A 20,630-nucleotide genomic window follows, 5' to 3' on the forward strand; every position below is an offset into this window, starting at 1 on the left:
TGTTCCAGTGTAGGCTTGTTTTTATTTTCAAAAAAATAATTAACTCGATGAACATCTAAAATACCCTTAATTGTATTATTTTTAGTTAATTAAATTAATTTGATTATAACTTTAATTACAACATTAATTAAAGCTTTTTCATTATTCCATTACTAAAAATAACTTTATATATACCAATAAACTAGGAGAGAGCATAAGCATAGGAATAAAAATAAAAGGGTCACTTCTAAATTTAGGGAGCTAAAAGATATGAGATTGAGTTTGATTACAGATGATTACATAAAATTGTACAATGGATACGATATGAGACTTGGTATCTTTAAAATGATGGAGGAATGACAATGTCCCCAATGTTTTTGTGCCATGGGTCTGCCAAGTGAGTTGCCAAGTTCTCCAAAGGTCCGGTTCCTGGGTATGCCGATTGTTGCACACAGAATCCTACGAATGCTAACAATGCCAGCCGACCTGCCCACCAAATTTTCGCTTAGTTCCGTTTTTTTAAATAATAGCAAATAATTAATTCATACGATGATAAATTTAATAGTCCTAGGATTTTTATGTGTTTGATTAGTTCTAATATCCGACGTTTTATTATTATTTTGCTACGAATTAAAACAAGGTATGATGATTCGGTGAAATGGTTACCGTTCTTGATTTCTTTGAGCTTGTACTCTTGGAATTTAGCAGGGTCCCTGGAGAAGCCCAAGGGATCAAAAGCACCACCAGGGTATTTCTTCTTTTCGGGGTCTTTCTCCATGCTTCGTTGGTGCTCGACGAAGGCAATCGCTATGAATTCAATTACTAAAATTGTAGGAAGTGTTCCCCATGGAACTGGTTGCCCTAAATATGTTGCTTGTCCACCGGGAATTGCTGCCCATTCTTGTGCCTTCACCCAGTTCCCCAATCCTAAGGCCTCTGGCAATAGGATCCCAGGCTGCAATTCAAAAAAACCCCTCAGTTCCAATTATTCAAAAATAATGAAAGAAAATCAAGTTTAGTGACATAGAAGATTTTAACATTTGGGATAAGATGTCAAAACGGATAGGCAGGTCGTGTTCCTATTGACACGATTAGGGTTAACACGACTCATTTATATCAACACAACAAATTTAATTTAATTATTATCAACAAAAAAAACACCGTACGTCGTAAACCATGTCATAAATAGAACAGTTCACATTTAAACTTGCAATACGACATGTTGTACCAACACATTTAATTTCAATTTAATTCGTTGGCTTTAAATATTAGGCGAATTGTGTTCGCGCTTCACGGCTCATTTTGACACTTCTAGTCTCTGAGTCCATCAAGTCTGACCTGAATCAAACAATCTAGTTCCAATTATGGGTTACAAAAACTAGAATTACGTATGTATTTTTCGGCTTACGTGATTGTTGTCTCATGTGTTTTTTTATTTACGACTGTCATTTTAGAATAAACTGATAATTTATAGTTTAATCATATAAAAATTTAAATAAAAACTGGTATAGAATTCATTTTTTAATATTCTTTATATTTAGAATTATCACATAGCTAGGATACACATTAAAATGGATATTATTTCTTTTTAAAATAGTCCAAATACAGTAGTCATGTGAGTCTAAACATACTCTGCTTACTCCAATTTTATAAGTAGGCTATAACTAGAATAAAAGAAACCTGAATCAAATTAAAATTGATAAAATTAAAATATTTGGTTAGAGCCAATAAAAATAATAAAAATTAAACTTTTAGAACATTAGTAGGGTAAAAAATTTGAGTAACTTACAACAGCAAGCATAGCCCATCTGCAGTGAATGAGCTCAGACTCTTTAAATCTTTCAAGGTTCTCTGGAACTGCTCCTAGTCCCAAAGGGTCGAATCCAAAGTCGCTGAAACACAAAAATAAATCATAAACTTTAACGTGTTTCTAAAACTTCGACTAATTTAAACACGAACCATATAAATTCTTTACAATTTAAACAACCGAATAATTTTTCGTCTAAAAAAATACTCATACGGACTGCAAAAATACATACCCGGGAGCAGAACCGTCGAGATAAGGAGGACGGGGCTGGCCGGGCATCCATTCCGCAGACATGGTAATCCGAGATGAGCCATTAACATAAGGAAGAGGAACAGAAGAAGCAAATTTTGACTTGGAAGAAGAAAGAAGAGAAGGAAAAGCAGTGGCAATGCCACAGCTCATCAATGTGTTAGCCGCCATTTTTGCTTAGAATCTGAATTTTAGTTGCAGAAATGGTGGAGATTGATGATGAAGAAGAAGAATTATGTGAAGTAATGGAGGGTTGAGGAGTATTAGTATATGGGGAAAATAGAGATGCATGCAGAATCTAAATGGGGATTTTTATTGGCTAAGATGACTTGCTTTGGATATGTTATTGGGCCACGTAGGATTTTTCAATCCAATTTGTGGGTTATGTGTAATTATCCTAGTGTTGTGTGGTTGTAATCATTTCTTGTTTTAAAATAAAAAAGAAATGGGAATTTGTGATTTTTGTGGATGGAGAGTCCCTGTTCATGAAATAATATTAATTATTATTTTTTACCAAGTAAATGTAAATAATAAATAATTTTTGATAGACATTCTCCATCCATACAAATTTACAGCTACAAAATTTTCATACCGAATTTAGGGAATCTTTTCAGATCTATCTTGAAAAAAAAAATTATAGAAATACTAAGACGGAAAGTTAATTTCTCTAAATATTGAAAAGAAAATATTTACGAGAAATTACATTAAAAATACACCGAAAAAACACTGAAAACCAATAAATAAATAAAAAACACTTAAGAGATACCTCACAAACACTTAAAAAACACTCTTAAATAACCTTCAACAAAATTAAATATATACCTAAAAGATATCAAAGGTCAAAATACCATTAAAAGAAGGGTTAATTCCTAAAAAAGTCACGAACTTTACACGAAATTTCATTTTAATCATGACATGTAAAAGTTGTCATTAAAGGCACGAACATTCATTTTATTTCAAATCTATCATCAAAGTAAAATTCGGTGTATTTTATTTAACTAAAAATTCCTAATCCTAGATACTCTAACTGAAAGATAATAAGATTTGATGTTGATTAATAACTTGGGTCTTTCATTAATGGTTTAGTGAAGAATTTAATTAATAAAAATATACTGAAATGATGAATTTGAAACAATATGAAAATTTATGTCTTTAAATGTCAACTTTTAAAGGTCATGATTAAAATGAAACTTCATGTAAAATTTGTGATTTTTTTAGGAATTAACCCTTAAAAAACACTTAAAATACATTTAAAACACACTTATAAAACACTCTTACAATATAGTTAGTAAAATGTCCACAAGTCAGTGAGCATACCATATGTTGACTAAATATTGACCGTTTGGTGGCTAGAAAATCTGCCGACAAAACTTCGTCGACCGGTCTACAAGATTCGCCAGCGTAATTTTGATGGTTTTCTGGTTTTTCGGGGACTTTTTTTAAATAAATTATAGAATATGAAATATATTTAAATGATCAAGTACGAAGTATAATTTTTAAAATTTTACAATATTTTTGTAAATAAATTTTAAAAAATGGTGAATGATGTATTTTATTCTAAATTTAAAATATTTTCCAACTTATAAATACAGATAATAAAATTTAGAGTAAATTATATAAAATATTAGGCTTAATCACCAAAAATGTCAAACCTATACGTCTTGTGTCAATTATAACCAAACCTTTAAAAATTACCAGATTTAGCCAAACCTTATATGTTCTGTTTCTTTTTTAGCCATTTTAGAATCGAACCGGTTTTTCTAACAACGTGTCGTCCACGTCACCGCCAACTAAGCAATTGGCTGGCATGGCAGCTGAAATATTTAAATAAAGTTTGGCTATAACTGACACAAAATGCATAGGTTTGGTATTTTTTGGTGAATAAAACTAATTTTAAAATTAAATAATTAAATGATTAATTATATTATAATACAATTCATATATATTTAAAAATAACATTTTTATTTAACGCTAATTAAAATTAATTTTTTTTACTAAATTTAAATAATTCTAATAAAATGTTTTTACATATTTTATGGATATATAATTAATTTAAATTCTATTAAAAAATATCATATTCATCTTAAAATTTATTTTTTTAAATATCAGTCGTCGGTTCTTTGACACTGCCGCCGTTTGAGACCCAATTGTTCGTCTTCCAACGAACAATCTGAGAGTAATATACACAACAAATATACGACAGTGTTCATAATTCAACTATGCACACATAAACATAAAAATAATCACTGAATAAACTGCTTATTTAAAGGACGATTGTAATTGTTTTCTCATTTTTTTTCTTTAAAAAGTGAAGTTCATTGTGGTGTAATCAATATATATCATGATGTTTATAAGCATAAACGCATGTCATTTTACTCGGCATAGCTAAAAACTTACCTTAATTTACACATAACTATTTTATTTATTACCTAAATCCAGTCATAACAAAATATCAACAACATTAAAAATAATAAATCAAGTTTAAAATCATCATGTTAAACCCTTTTACCAAATTTAATTCAACATTAATTCCTAAGTAATACATTAATTCATTTTTTTAATTACATATTCATTAAAATATATTATAATATAAATTTATTAGATTTAATTAGGTTTAATAAAAAATTAATATTAATTTTAATTAGTATTAAATAGGAAATATTAATTATTTTTAAATATATATAAATTTCATAAATGATATAATTAATTTACTAATTATCGAATTTAAAAATTGGCTTGAATTTAAAATTAAGTTTATTCACCCAAAAAAATATCAAACCTAATTTTTTTTGTGTTAATTATAGTCAAACCTTATTTAAATATTTTAACTGACATGCGAACCAGTTGCTTAGTTGGCGGTGACGTGGACGACACGGAGTCAGAAAAATCGGTTTGATTCAAAAATGGCTAAAAAAAAAACAGAACATATAAGGTTTGGCTAAATCTGGTGATTTTTACAGGTTTGGCTATAATTGACACAAAACGTATAGGTTTGACTTTTTTTGGTGATTAAGCCAAAATATTAATATCATAATTATTATTTCTCTTAATTTTTTAAAGTTAACTATTTTTATCTTTAAAATGTAAGTGAGTTGGTAAGACGCTCTCTTAACTTAAAGCGGATTCTAATTATGCTCATATATGTAGCCGTTTAAAATTTAGAATTAGAGTTTTATCTTACGTAAAGATCTATCCGGTTCAAATGAATATTAGTCTGGATATATAAAAAAACTTAAATGTATCGTTTGAGATTTATTCTAAACACTTGATGTATCTGTAAAAGAAATTGTTTTAATAAAGATGTTTGATATTTACTATTCCTATTAAAAGTTCGATAATTACTTACAAATTTATAATTTCTTACAAAGTTTAATAATTATTATTAAAACTGTAATTCCTTAATAATTTCTTAAGAGTTTATGCTGTGTGTACTCTTGCATGGACTTTTCTGTATTTGTAGGTTTTTACAAAGGAAAGGTAAAGAAGATAAGTGACTTTTATGAACTACATTAAATAGGGGAAACAAAGAAAAGCAAAAGGCCTTTCTATATTTTCAATTTTAACCATGTTACTATATAATTTTTTAACAAATAATTCAGATATTTTAGTCGTCAGTTTTATAAGTTATAAGTAAAAATATTGAAACCCTCAATTTAAACAAATTTTATTTTATTTTTTTATTTTTTTTATTTCATAAATAATCATTTACACAATTGATCTTTTACTTAAATTTAGAAAGGATTAATTAGATTTAAAATGAGAATTATGTTCCTAAAATTACGTTTAAACTGAGGATTTGATATATTTATTCTAATTTTCAAAACCACGGACTATAATATTCAATTTATTTTTTAAAGATATATTTAATAAAATGGTCAAAATTATGAATATAAAAAAGTATTTTTTTTTCAAATAAATATATATACGCAGTCAACTTTTTAATATTTGATATTTAATAAATTAATAATTCTAATAATTAATAAAATTTCAGAGAACCAACTTCAATATTATATCTTGTGTAATATTCAGTAATTTAATAATTAATATTTAATAAAAAATTAACCCACCATGTATTTTAGTTATTAAAGGGTCGACTGTATTGATGAAACAAATAGTATAAATATAAAAAACTAAATTTGTCGCATAAATAATCAAATTATGAATTTATTTGACTTGGCGGTAAGTCCTGCAGCGAACGTCTACAATATATATCTGTGTTTTAAAAATCGGACCGCACTGGCCGGTTTGACCTATTAAAACGGAAACTAATCACCTGTTCGCTTTTTTAAGTTTACAGAGCAGAAAATCTGGTTCAACCATAATGAATTGGTTAGAACCGATGAACCGAAATCAGATAGTACCGACCGGTTCAACCATAAATATATTTATAACATATTTATGAATTAATTTTTTAATTTTTTTACTATTGTAATTATATCTTTCTTTTTTTAATGTTTACGTAATAAAATTAGTAAAATGAATCATGAGATCTAATTTTTAATTTTCTTACCATCTAAAGTTGCATATCCATATCCAAATGGCTAATGTGTTCAACGTCAAATATCTGATTTCTTTTCATGGTGGTTCTTTTTATGATGAGCCTACTGCAAATTCGAGGTCAAATTTTTTCTACCCTAACGGAAATGATACGACTGCGGAAGTAGAATTTGACTTCTTGAAAAAAAGGGAGCATAAAATGGCGTAAAAGCATTTTCATAATTCTGCCAAAGTTGGAGGAGTGCAGTTTGGACGGTTCCTAGGCTTAAATTTATTGGAAATGGGGTAATGATCGATATTCTTTAGCTTTGCTCTGATATATGTGGTGTGCAATTTGGACGGTTCCTAGGCCTAAATTTATTGGAAATGGGCCAATGATCGATATTCTTCAGCTTTGCTCATGATCTTTGTTGCTTTTGGTCCGAATTCCGTCGTTTGGGCTTCCAAAATAGCGTTTTTGCGATTACGGCTATTTTAGACTTTTGTTATTTTACTTTCCTATTATCCACAGTTTAGGGTTTTTATTTCACTTTATTATTTAACCAACATTATGAGTTGTTAGACGGTAGTTTATGTTGTTTTGGGACAAATTTTATTATTTTCCAAATTTCGGTATTCAATTGAATCTATGAACTTTTGATATTTAATTTCTAAAATTCTTATTATTGAATATCAATAGGGTTTAAATTTTTTATTACTGTATTATATGTAACCAACATTATTTAAATTGTCTTGTTTTTAGTTGTGACTTTCGCTACATCAATCGAGAATTAGGATTTGTGTTTTGGTTTGTAAAACAAATGACAGAAAACTATCAAATTTATCATCTAATTTTTTTATATTCCTAATTTTACTAAATGAAAATTTTACATGCCTACTAGTTTTTAAATTGATGTCAAATTATTTTGTTTATTGGGACATCCAATTTCTAAGGGCGGAGGCACCCACAAGCCAAAGCGGTCAATCGATAATCTTTGTAAAAATTAAAAAAAAATTACATGAGCAATTTTTTAATTAAAACACAAATAAAAGATTAATTTAATGAGAAAAAAACAAAAATATTCAAAAATAAATTAAATATTATTCAAATAGCCAAAATCCAAATTCTTTACTTTCATGACAAAATAAAGAAAAAGTTTATATTTTCTATCCAACCACTAAATAATAGACAGACACACTTAAATTAAAAAAAAGTGAGAAAATGTGTGAAACAGCTGTAAAAACGCGTTAAAACGCGTTTGTAATGCGTGTCAGAAAAGCACTTCAGTCACGCGTCAGATACATCTCATAAATAATTCAGATACATCTCATAAATAAATCATGTACATTTCAAAAACATTTTAGATACATCTCAAAAACAGCGGAGATACGTCTCAGAACTATCGCAGCTACATTCTTCGAAATAAAGAAAGTTAGTCTATGATTGGTGTATATACGATGTATCATTTATGTAGCCACTATGTATATACATAATAAATTGAACAAATAATTATATAATATCCTCATTAAATTTACATAAGAAATCAAAAATCAAAAATAATTCAGATACATCTCATAAACAAGTTATATACATCTTAAAAACACTTTAAATACATCTCAAAACCAACACAGATTCGTCTTAAAACCAACTCAACTACATTCTTCGAAATAAAGAAAGTAGTTTAAACTTTTTGCAAAAAAATTGTTGGAGCACCAAGACCTGCACAGCTTGTAACAACGACTATTAGAAAAAAAAGATACATTCTTCGTTAGTTGAGTTGTTTTATAATATAATAATACATCTATAAAATATGTACGATACATCTAAAAAAACAACACAAATATGTTTCGGAACCAGTTCAGCTACATTATTCGAGATAAAGGAAATAGCTAAATGTTTGCAAAAAATATTGACAAAACCATCAGTAGGCCATCTATATCATTATCTAAATACTACCAATGTATTCATATGAAAATCTAATTGCAACCGGGTATTTAATATTAATAGAAAATGAATATTGACATAAATTTTACTTGTGAGGAGAAAAATGATGACATTTAAGCACATGTTTAATTCAGTTTCATGAGAAGATTCCACAACAATAAAAGGTAACGTAGTGGTGATTACCGAGATTGGAAAATTAATTGTAGAAGATGAAGAAGAAGGATATAGAGTCTAGAGCACTGCCAACATTGTTGATGAATTCTTCAATTGAGTCATCGGAAGATCCATATAAATATTGAATAAAAATGAACATAGTTTATAGATCAGAGTACGGCATCGGAGATCAGAGATTAGCAGTGAGAGAGAAGTGATACATGGTGCTCTTATGGTCAATACTCTAAAGAATCAAATCAGACCGTTGATTTTTTTGGGGTTTGCAATATTTTCCTTCTTGAATCAAAAAATATAGACACGTGTAAAATATCAAAGCAAGGTTAGAAAATGAAATAAATTGAAACACTGAGTCATTGATGATAAAGAATAAATAATTAGAAAATGTAAAAAAACTGAAAGAGGTTATTAGAGAAAACACAGCGCGGTAATATAATTTTTGTATAATTTTCTCTAATTCAATAGTTATTAACCACTTTATTATACTTTATTTTATATATTTGTAAAATTAATTTTTTTTTGCATCTTTTTATATTAATTTCTGGTTTTGCCACTGCCAATTATATAAATTATTGTGTTTAAAATATAGATTTTAGTAACTTTAAGATTATAATCAAGATTCGAAAACATTAAGAGAATAAGTGAGAACCAAAATAAATATTAGAATTAATTTTATACCTTTTGTCAAAAGTAATGCAGCGTTGGAGTCTTGTGGCATGATCAAGTGTGCCACATTCTTTAACTAAATACTTCACATCATTCGTATTTATATGGATTTTCAATAAATAATCTCAATACATCTTATATTTCCTCAAATAGTTCACTAGCCTGGTCCTTTCTATTCATATAAATCTTCTAGTAATACTTTTCATAAACACAGTCGTTTGGCTCTCCGTTTAACGATCATCACGGTTCATTCCTAAATAAACTTATTAGGAATGCCATACTCCAACGTCAAACCGATCCAACGGTTCCATTAAAAGATACTTTAGTTTTACTAATCTTGACGATTCCCTAAAATTGCTAAAAATTCGCTTCTTTAATTTGTAAAGATTGCCCCCATATCTCTACTACATTAGTCTTACAATTCGCTTACTAGGTTTTGTTATCTTTCTTTATACATCTACTATCTTATAGCATGATGTCCTAAACACCTCATTTACAGATGGAGTCTTAGCTTACCGCTTAATCGTATATACATCGCTATATAGATACGTCTTACTATTCTACTCGCACTATAGTTCGTTGAACTACTACCAACGTTGTATATTCAAAGCGTAAATCTTCATTTTGTATTCCAATGCACATTCGTCGTGCCTTCTAGAGTTGTTTGTAACTTAACCCCGAGCATTTTACCTTCGTTATAGAGTTCCAGTCTAGGTATACTTACGTTTTAAAACAAAATTCTTTAAAAATAAATTCAATCATCTTTGCAATTCAAAGAAAATTACCCTTCCATAAAATCACATTCAAATCCTTTAAAGATTAGCATAATTGTGCTCTAGGGTGATGACGTCTCTCATCCCCAAAGAGTTGCTACAACTTACCTCTTGTCTGGGCCAAATGAGCATGATGCATGTCCTACTAATGTATGAATCCATTTATTATTCTTTCCATTTAATGTTTATGTAGCGATGCAGTTCTATTCACGTCGTGGCAATAATGCATTTCTATCTCGGGTCTAGGCACAATTATGCTTTTAAAACCGTTTTAAACAATTACCTTTAAATCATAAACCTTTAACTTTGTAAGTTCTCCAGACCTTAACTCTGTAACTTTGTAAGTCCTTCTACCTCTTTAAATCCATGCCTTCCTATCAAACATCCTTTAACGCTTATATCTTATGCTTATCATAGCATCCCCGTACCATATACTACTTCATACGTAAGCCTAGTCACCGAATCACATAAATACTAATTATTTAATTCGCACGCAATATCACACAACAATCGCGGGCTTATATATCCTCATCTCAAGGTTCTTATCAAGTTACCTCTGTCTTTAATACGTTATATACTTTAAACGTTAGTTTACTTTGATTTCTTCGTTGGTCCTAATATACAAATCCTCAAATTATATATTTAGTACCATCTGCGATATGAAACATGTGCTAACCTTTCACATGCAGCGTTCTCGTTCTCCTTGAAGAGTCATCGACAATATTTTATAGCTATTGTACTATAACTTTCATTCTTTGTCATTCGGATTCAGGTCTCGTGATCTTATATTTTCAATACCTTTCTCATATATTTTCATATATACGTTCCTTAGTTTCTTGTTCAGAATTTCTAACTTCTTAACTTACTCCCTATAATATACATGTCCCGTCGGGATTGGATGTTTCCGTTATGTTGAGGGGTTTTTTCATTTTGTTAGTGGAAGAAGTACGAGGGTTATAATTGAGATCCGAAAATATAAAAGAGCGAATTAAGGCTGGGGTTTACATTAGGATAATTGTGTACCCACACATAGACCTGTTTATGAGTTTGAGTATCCACCAAATCCATTCTTTTAGGCCCGGGCTTCGATAGAAAGTTTTGGTTCAAACACGGACCGAGTCTGCAATTTCATGAATGAGTTCAAATTTTTGTTTTTATTAATTTTACATGTAAGTTCGAAAGCGCTCGACTTAAACCTGCAAAAATAGAGTGCAAGAGCCGGATTTGAGTAATAAAAATGAAGCCTGGTCCAGGCTTGAGCCGGACTTGAACTTACTTAAAAATAAAAAAGTCCAGTAGGCGCGGACCGAGCGCGGCTCATAAACAGGTCTACCCACACACCACTAATGAATATCCAACACGTAAAACTCCAAACATAGACACGACCTCGCTTGAGTCCTCCTCTCCACTTCACCGTGTCTCTCCACTGACCACAGGTTCACAGGCTCAAAAAAAAAAAAAAAACTGTAACTGACAGCTGACACACACTCACACTTCTTCTTCTTGGAGCATTACTATCAATCCAATTCAATGATTTTATTAACGAATTCATCATCACTAAACTAATTTAATTAACCCGCCATGGCTACACTAGCCGTAGCTTCTACATCTGCTGCTGTTACGGCGTCGTTTCACGCAAAGCCGGCCACCTGTTTTTTCCGGAGAACACCGGAGACGCCGACGAAGAAAAAAGAAGTTCGGGTGATCGGAAACTTGAGTTACTTCGGAGAAACTGTGCGGAAGGATTTTGATTTTATAAAGAAAGGAATGAGTAAAGGAGTTGATTGGGCTAATGACGCGTTTAAACTTCCGCAAGTGTTTAAAACCCTAGATGATTTTATTTGGTTGAAGAATCTTGAAGACCCTAATCATTCTAATGCTCCTTTGCAACCTCAGTCTTGGCCTGAAACTTCTTATCCAGGTCTACTATCTTGCTCGTTAATTATATTTTTAAGTAATTTCTAAAGTTTAATTGTATATGCAAAGTTGCTGTTGATTTTGTAATTTTGTTAGGTTGTGATTTGATTAAGAGAGCTGTCTGTTTGTTTTTTCTAGATAATTTTATGATTTTTTGCATGTTGGAGTTTATTTGTGAATATGATGTGTTTGTATGTGTCATTTTTAGTGGTGAGCAGAAACGAACCAGACCGAATTTGTTGTTTGGTTCGGTTCTTTCAGTAAAAACGGTTTGGTTTGGTGGGTAGTTTAGATTTTAGAAAAGTTTGGAGTTTTGTTATCGGTTTCGTTTTCTGGTTGTAAAACTGAAAATTTCGAACGGACCGAACTTTTCAAAATTTATAAGGTTTTTTTTACTTTAATCCTAAATTTCGAGGCTTTTTTCTTATTTTACAATTTTTTTTAAGATTTTTATTCAATTTTGGAAATTAGTCCAAACCAAATTTTAAAACCAAACTGACCAAAAATTCGGTCAAAAAGAAATTCGGTGTTTGGTTAAAAACACTACAGTTCATTTAGAGAATTTCAGCACGGTCTGTTTCGGTCGAATCGGAACTGAACTGAACCGACCTATGCTCACCCCCGAGTCATTTTGAGTTTTTTTAATGTTGAGAGAAATTGGATTTTACAAACTCTATGAACTTTCTAAATGTAGAGAAATGAAATGACTACCATATGAATTGAATTTTATGTATCTTCGGACTTGTCAAGCACTAGGTATTGGACTTGTTCCAAATGAAATCATGTGTAAATTTTGCCAAATCATATCCTTTTTTTGGTATTATATATGATATCAATTTCATTTTGAAAGTAGGAAGTAAATTTAGTCAATAGAATATAATAGAATTTCCTAAGGGTATAGAGATTAAGTTGTGGCATGTGTTAAGCAGGACTTACTGGAATTGATTTAATGATGGCCGATCTTAAAGCATTGGAGGCATATGCTAGTTACTTCTACTATCGATCTAAAATGTGGTCCAAGCCGCTTCCTGAAGTTTATGATCCCGAAGATGTTGCTAACTATTTCAGTTGCAGGCCTCATGTGGTTGCTCTTCGACTTCTTGAGGTACAATCCTAGAGAAATAACTAGCATTAGTGATGCAATTTCTTTTCATCTAATAAGATAAAATCCTTTCCCCCCTTTTCTGGGTTATATTGTGATCAAGTTCTAACTTAGACAATGCTATGAAATGTATTCTTATCGAGCTTATAAATTTGTGCAAGGGAAGGTATTTTCAGCGTTCGCTTCTGCCACAATCAAAATTCGAACCTATGGGATGACAAATTTCATGCAACCAGATTCGAATGCGGATGCAAATGAGAACATCTCACAATACAATTTTGGCCTTGTGTTAAAAGAAACAATGCTAAACTTGGGTCCTACATTCATCAAAGGTCGGAATTCAAATTTGATTTGAACTAAATCTCTACAGTTTTCATGCTTCTTTCCCCAATCACACTTAATTCTCGGAATAGGTCTTGAAAAGCTGAAATTATATGCTAGATATATGTATCTTCCTTTCAGCTATAACTTATCAATTGCTTGTTGATGCAGTTGGTCAGTCTCTTTCCACAAGACCAGATATAATTGGTACTGAAATTTCCAAGGTCAGACGAGGATTATTTTTTTATCTCCATTAGTTTTGCTTTTTCTTGTAAAACATGCACTTAGTCCATGATAGGTCTTTGCTTATGTGACGGCTACAGTAAACTTCTAGCAATAGAATGTTCCTGATTTATGTTTCTTTTTTTGGTACTTTCTGGCGCATTCCATGGACAGCTTGCTGATTTAATTAATATACTAAGACTTAATGTTGAAGAGATGTATTTTTGGACTATTCTTGCAGGCACTCTCTGAGCTACATGACCAAATCCCTTCTTTTTCTAGGACCACGGCAATGAAAATCATTGAGGAAGAATTCGGTTCTCCTGTTGAATCCATTTTTAGCTACATCTCTGAGGAACCTGTAGCTGCAGCATCATTTGGTCAGGTGGCACTTTTTACCTGTTATATTGTAGATTAAAAACAACTTTGAACTTTTCAAACTGTCTGTCAATTTCATCACCAAAGCTTGACAATTTTGTTAATAGTACTTAAAAATTGCATTCATTTTAGGTGTACCGTGCAAATACTCTTGATGGATGTGATGTAGCCGTTAAAGTTCAGCGTCCTAATCTGCGCCATGTGGTAGTTAGAGATATTTATATTCTCCGCCTTGGGGTTAGTACTGATCTTAATTTTCCTTTGTTTCTCTCTCTCTCTGTATCATAAAACATGATTTTTTTTTTAATTTTCAGCTAGGGCTACTGCAGAAGATAGCAAAGAGAAAAAGTGACCTTCGGCTCTATGCCGATGAGCTTGGGAAAGGTTTAGTTGGGGAACTGGATTACACTCTAGAGGCTGCCAATGCCTCCAAATTTCTGGTATCTATTAATATTATATCTAAGATTAAATTTTGTATAAATAGGTTAAAAGAAAGAAATACACATATTACTATGTGCTACACTTGTATGGCTGTTCCCTGTGGAGGTGGACTTCAATTAAAGAACTTGGTAACTGAGCATATTTACTACAAATTGCATAATTCTACATGTCCCGCATCTTACTGGAATAAGAATTTTTCTGATTATTGAGGTGGGAGTATATTTAAGTGGTTCAATGAAATTGTTTATGATTACTAGGAGTTAACACCCAGTCTGATGCAATAGCTGCCATTCGACTAAATTTCATATCATATGCTAAATTTTGCTTTTCATTGGAAGCATAACCATTAATTGGGTGTGTACTCTCATATCCATTCATAATTCTCAACATGCTTGCAAACAAATAGGAAGGAAGAGAGCGCTTTTACATTTTTTTGTTTTTATGTTGATAAAACAGTGGTATGTTGTGTGAGACTAGTAGAGCTCGGTGAAGGTATTAGATTTGGCTCTATAAAAGAGTAAAGGTATTTGAAAAGAGTTTTGGAAAAGAAAAAAGATATATCTAGTTTAATCTGGTTAAAATGACATTGACTTACCCTACTTTGAACAGAAAAAATTAATCATTTTAAATACAGTCACACCTCGCTAATTGAGATTTTTTGCTTGACTATTAATTTATTTTCTTTGCAGAATGTTCATTCATCCTTTCAATTTATGTACATTCCAAAAGTATATAATCATTTAACTCGAAAGAGAGTTTTGACTCTGGAGTGGGTGGTTGGTGAGAGTTCAACTGATTTACTCTCTTTATCTGCTGGTAATGCTAGTGATCATGGTTCTTCATATTCAAATCGGCAGAAAACTGAAGCAAAAAGGCGACTGCTTGATCTGGTTTGTATAGTATTTTTATCACCATATTTTCTCATTTCTCTTAATTCTGTAGGTAGTCTTGAGCTCTTAAAACCAGTATTTGTTTGTCAGTGATTAAATTCTGTGGTGTTACAATAAAAACAGGCATTTATTATACGTAAGCGATGCAAAAATGTTGATAACTTTCTTGTGTTTTGGTTTCTTCAGGTTAGCAAAGGAGTGGAAGCATCGCTGGTTCAGCTCCTAGAAACAGGCTTGTTGCATGCGGATCCACATCCAGGAAACATGCGCTACACGTCATCTGGAAAATTAGGGTACCTTTTTCTGTTTTTATGTTGTAGACCAGATAAAATTCTGATATTCTGATGCTTACTGAATTTCTTGATTGTGTATGTATGATTATATATTTAAATATAATGAAATGTGTTCAATAAACACACTTTGTCCCAATGCACAAACACCAATCAGAAAAAAGAATTGAGAATTTATTTATGAAGAACTCCAGTTCCATTCACCACTCATGATTAAGGACACAGTTTACCTCTCTTGTCAATTGTGGTGCCAGATTTTTGGATTTTGGTTTACTATGCCAAATGGAAAAGAAGCATCAATTTGCTATGCTTGCATCTATAGTACACATAGTAAATGGTGACTGGGAATCTCTTGTGCGTTCTCTTACGGAAATGGATATTGTTAAGCCGGGGACTAATATTCGGCGGGTTACAATGGTAAAATATCTTCTCCCTAGTCCCTAAATAATATTAACTTAATATTTTGCGACTAAGCAACAGGTAGCCGAATATAATAAAATAAATGTTAGTCTGCAACCTAACATAACCACATGAATCAATGACGAGCTTAAAATTTAAGACTCTTTTTGATGTTACTGGTTGTTCGATATCTATTCCAGGAACTAGAAGAATCTTTGGGGGAGGTGGAATTTACAAATGGAATTCCTGATGTCAAGTTCAGCAGGGTAAGATTCCGACACATAAAACAAGTGAATTATCTTGTTGTGCATTTTCCAACACCCTCGAGGCTATAGTTGCATATGAGAGCCACAATACCAGGGTTACCTTATCTAAGCTTCTGTTGATTGATGAGATCACGGTTAACACTTAGAACCAACTTTTGCAATCGATGATTCAGTGGCGATAGTATTCATCATTAATGAAGGCCGTGAGCTAGTATGTGATTCTTTGAGACAAGATACTGTTAGATAAGATGTACTTTCACCCAAATTATTAGATGACTTGGAAGATTGATATTTGATATCCTTTGGAAATTATGATAATAAAAGAAGGTTGGTTTCTTGTATTTGACATGGTAGAAATTTTATCAAGTTTCTAAAACTGAATATCATAAACAGGAGTCCCACTTTCCCTACTAAACAATTTTTGGTGGCTGTTGTGAATGCAAATCAAATTAGAAGGTATTATTTATAGGGCACTCCAAGAAATGTTTTGGTTATTGAAATTTCACATGTTTGGTTAAGTAGTTATTGTCAACTAAACAGATCTTTCTCTCAACTTATTATTCATGACTTCTTTTTCACTGTTTAATTTTACTTGTTTTTCATTTCTTTGTCCTTGTCCCTTATCCATGTGATAATAGTTCATAGTACTTTTGTATCTATTATATTTATTTACTGAGTTCTTGAATCATTTTTGAAGGTTCTCAGCAAAATATGGTCTGTAGCCCTTAAGTATCATTTTCGCATGCCACCATACTACACTCTTGTTTTACGCTCTCTTGCATCACTGGAAGGTAACTTGCTGAATGCCATATTAAATGTCAAATGATCAATATTATATATGTTCTTTAGAAACAAAGCGACATTAGCCTTTATATTACATTGCGTGATTGTAAATTATTATTCTTTAGTAATGAAGCAACAATAAGAGCAGTTCAGCTTAAATGCAATTTTCTTTGAAAAGTTTGAACACTGGAGAATGCTTTACTTGAAATCTTATTGGAATTCTTTTCATAGATCGAATTAATTTATCAAGAATGGGAAATGCTGTTTCTAGATGAATTTCCAGATTGTTACTTTCCTAGATTGAGTTATTTTCCTGCTATCCAAGAAGCTAATCAATATTCTATATATAGATGATTATATATCATCTCCTTTTGATGCTCGACTCTGTTTATGCATGAGCAGACATTTTATGGAGATTCAAATGTTTTGACATGGTATAAAAGGAGTAAGATAATTGATTTAATTTTTAATTGCTGACCCAATTCTTTCACTCGTCCAATTTGGCCAATGGCTAAACATCTCACATCCATTTGAATCAACAAGATGAAAGGTGGATAATTAGATTTTCTAGCACCATAATACATAGTAAGATTAGCGGTAACAGGGAGACATTGTATTAATCTTTCAATATGTAGTAACAGAACAATTCTCATCTAAGATAAAAATGATTGAGAAAAACTCAAGTAGGTATGCTGTTGGTGGATCCTAGCAAGAAAGGCCTCTTTAACAAAGATACAATATGAGGCCCACTCATTACACTACTTTAATCTTGTATTCGTATTACAGTCAGATTATCCTGAATATTAGGAACTATGCTGCTCCCTTGAAAACTTAGCTAGAGGGACCTCCCTTCAGACCCATTACAATTTCAAGCTTATCTTGACACAAAGACGACCAATTCAGGAAGAGGACATACATGAATTCAATATGTTTCTCCTGTTGGCCAGCTTAATGTTTTGCTTGGTGCATTTTCAACAATGTCGATCTTTTGATACATTTTTATGAAACTTGCAGTTTTTTGCTGATTACAATGGTTTTGTTTTGGCTTGTACCTTGTCAGGTCTGGCAGTAACTGCGGATCCAAACTTTAAGACATTTGAAGCTGCATACCCATATGTTGTCAGAAAACTACTCACTGAAAATTCTGCTGAAACAAGGAGCATTTTGCATTCGGTATCAAATGCTTTATCTTATATTATACTGCTTGGTTGTAAATGTTTTATTCCATATTGCAGATACTGTTAAAAATCAAAATGAGGGAAAAAATGTGGAATGATGGTGTAGCATTGGGATAGATGGATGATACAGGAAGTCGAAAAAAGTATAATTTCATGAGCCTCATAGCTCTTTACCAGAAGATGCTGCACTTCACCTGGGGATCATTATTCAATTAGTAGCCAGGGATGCATCTAGAGCTTGGAAAATGAAATCATTTAATATGAAATTGGATAACAAAAAATAATGAAGTCTGTTCTGAAATTAGGTTTTACCTTTTTGTATTTTGATGAGAAGGTTTACACATTTGTGATAAGCATTATTGCAAAATGGTGTTACGTATGCTAATTATCCTCACCACAGGAAGTACTTAAACTAGAATCTATATCAGAACTCGTTATTTAATTATTAGTGCTGTGTGTCAATTTTGTTCTTCATCCAGGTGGTTTTGAACAAAAGGAAAGAATTCCGGTGGGACAGGCTTGCTCTTTTCCTAAAAGTAGGATCAACTAGGTAAGTTGAGATATCCCTTAAACCATTGCAGGCGCTATCTGTTATTTAATTATCTCATCTAGGACAGTGTAAAGTAAATAATTTTAACATCGGTATCCGAAATATATCTATTTTCTTATCTCTCTCCCCCGAGTAGTATAGGTTTAAAAAAAGAGAAACATTGTTGTTTGCACCTTGAAATTTTTAACTAGGATTTATGGAATATTCAGTCTCTGGTGTACTGCCAATTGCTCATTCTACAGTTCTGGTTGCAATTTGATCCCAAAAGTTGTTCTTTAAATCAATATGAACATCATCTAATCTGCAAATGAATACTGGTTGCTCTGCAGGAAAGTCTTGAGCAGAGCAGCAGCACCAAAGAGTGGAAGCTCCCTTGATTATTTAACAAAGAGGTCATCTGGTGGTACTGTTGACGTTGCACGCTTAGTTTTGCTGCTTTCGTCCAGAGATGGCGTTGTTCTTAGAAAGCTTCTAATGACTGCAGTGAGTGATTTTCAACCTGACCTATTTCTCTTCCGTTCCTTACTACATCATTACTATTGTTACTTTTTATGTTGTGTTGGAAGTTCCACCCCCGTGGTGACTTACCATGTATTCTGTACGGATCACTGTAAATTATAGTAAGCCATTATAATTTCTGATTGGGACCGTGTCAGTTGAGCTGTTGAAGCCTTAGACTTGAAATGATCTTAGGGCTCACTAGTTTTGTTCTCACCTGTGTTCCTCTTATCAGGACGGAGCTTCATTAGTGAGAGCAATGGTGTCTAAGGAGGCAAGCGTCTTCAGAAAACAAATTTGCAAGGTCATTGCTGACGTGTTATATCAATGGATGGTTCAAACTCTTAGATTAGAAAGAATAATTAAGTACAGTTCTCAAGTAAGATTGACAAGTGAATCCGACAAGCAAGAGCTAAGTCCATCTTCACGTGTGTCCATCTACCAATCCATCTTCCAAGATCGACGGCTGAAAGTAATCTTTTCCAGGATATTAAATTCGGCAAGGAAAGATACAGTACTGATGCTAAAATTTTGCCGGACTTCTGTAGCTATGTTTGTTGCTGCTTCAGCACTGGCTTGTCATCAAGTTATGGTCTCTTTCTGTGAAGTTTATATCGCTCCTCTTTCACTTGCTCCGAATAGAGTAGTAGTTAGTGCCTGAAGTCCTAATTTGATGCTACTGAAACCCAGGAAAAAGATTTGACACTCGGAAACCCGCCTTTTAACAGTTGCACTGTATTCGACAGCAGAGAAGACTTGAGGTCCCTACTTGTACATTAATTTCGAGTGTAATGTTCCCCAAAGAAAAGAATTCGGGGTGAAAGGATTGAGTTGAAGTTGTTGGCTTCAGGACCGAGCTTAACTACCTTTTACTTAAGCTTCTCTAAGTAATATATGCGTGTGAAAATTATCGGGGAAGAAGGATGTGGTATATCAAAGGATTTTCGGCAGGCTAAGAAGGTACATATGAAAGACTTGCAAAGACTTTTCTTTGAACTGGAAGAGTTGCATAAGATAACCTGCCATTTTTTCAGCCTAAAAATTATACCTTTTTGAGTATAGACTATAGTAGTAGACTAGTAGTGATATGGTGCGGGAGGTTAACGGATCAACCAATGGCTTCTCGAGTTTGTATCGCAGTATATTTTGTAGATTCCGAGCTGTGCTCAAGGATAATTAACACATTACTCTGGAATTGCTATGTTGGCACTCTCTTTTCAGGTAACGAGTCATGACAAGGAATAAAATTGATATAAAATTCATGGTTCCTACATAAATATGCTGCTCATTCCATTCCTCTTTATTTGATGTTAAAAAATCATGCACATA

The 20,630-nt window shown here is 32.0% G+C and overlaps 2 protein-coding genes across 2 annotated transcripts; one reads left to right on the forward strand and one right to left on the reverse strand.

Moving 5' to 3' along the window:
• Window positions 1–206: 206 nt before the first annotated feature.
• On the reverse strand, window positions 207–2,282 carry LOC126660724 (chlorophyll a-b binding protein 6, chloroplastic). The gene is made up of 4 exons (XM_050354374.2): window positions 2,019–2,282; window positions 1,769–1,871; window positions 646–934; window positions 207–465 (listed from the first exon to the last, which is right to left on the reverse strand). The coding sequence occupies exons 1-4, from the start codon at window positions 2,204–2,206 to the stop codon at window positions 320–322; spliced, it is 726 nt and encodes a 241-aa protein (XP_050210331.1). The 5' UTR covers window positions 2,207–2,282; the 3' UTR covers window positions 207–319.
• A 9,166-nt stretch (window positions 2,283–11,448) lies between these two features.
• On the forward strand, window positions 11,449–20,578 carry LOC126660133 (uncharacterized). The gene is made up of 16 exons (XM_050353473.2): window positions 11,449–11,987; window positions 12,913–13,088; window positions 13,252–13,417; window positions 13,578–13,630; window positions 13,870–14,013; window positions 14,139–14,243; window positions 14,321–14,446; window positions 15,137–15,337; window positions 15,524–15,630; window positions 15,882–16,044; window positions 16,227–16,292; window positions 16,990–17,083; window positions 18,136–18,248; window positions 18,733–18,803; window positions 19,133–19,286; window positions 19,537–20,578. Exons 1-16 carry the CDS (start codon window positions 11,648–11,650, stop codon window positions 19,960–19,962), a joined length of 2,505 nt encoding a protein of 834 aa, XP_050209430.1. The 5' UTR covers window positions 11,449–11,647; the 3' UTR covers window positions 19,963–20,578.
• The last annotated feature ends 52 nt before the right edge of the window (window positions 20,579–20,630 follow it).

Source organism: Mercurialis annua, linkage group LG8, assembly GCF_937616625.2.
Source record: "Mercurialis annua linkage group LG8, ddMerAnnu1.2, whole genome shotgun sequence".
NCBI lineage: Eukaryota > Viridiplantae > Streptophyta > Magnoliopsida > Malpighiales > Euphorbiaceae > Mercurialis > Mercurialis annua.

What these genes read in the sequence shown, in the direction of transcription:
- LOC126660133 (XM_050353473.2), top strand. Translation starts at nt 11,648, where the DNA reads ATGGCTACACTAGCCGTAGCTTCTACATCTGCTGCTGTTACGGCGTCG. An exon ending in CTGATGTCAAGTTCAGCAGG is followed by an intron (nt 16,293 to 16,989) that starts GTAAGATTCCGA and finishes TCATTTTTGAAG; the next exon opens with GTTCTCAGCAAAATATGGTC. An exon ending in GAAAGCTTCTAATGACTGCA is followed by an intron (nt 19,287 to 19,536) that starts GTGAGTGATTTT and finishes TCCTCTTATCAG; the next exon opens with GACGGAGCTTCATTAGTGAG.
- LOC126660724 (XM_050354374.2), bottom strand. Translation starts at nt 2,206, where the DNA reads ATGGCGGCTAACACATTGATGAGCTGTGGCATTGCCACTGCTTTTCCT. An exon ending in GATGGGCTATGCTTGCTGTT is followed by an intron (nt 935 to 1,768) that starts GTAAGTTACTCA and finishes TTTGAATTGCAG; the next exon opens with CCTGGGATCCTATTGCCAGA. An exon ending in GCTCAAAGAAATCAAGAACG is followed by an intron (nt 466 to 645) that starts GTAACCATTTCA and finishes TTTGGTGGGCAG; the next exon opens with GTCGGCTGGCATTGTTAGCA.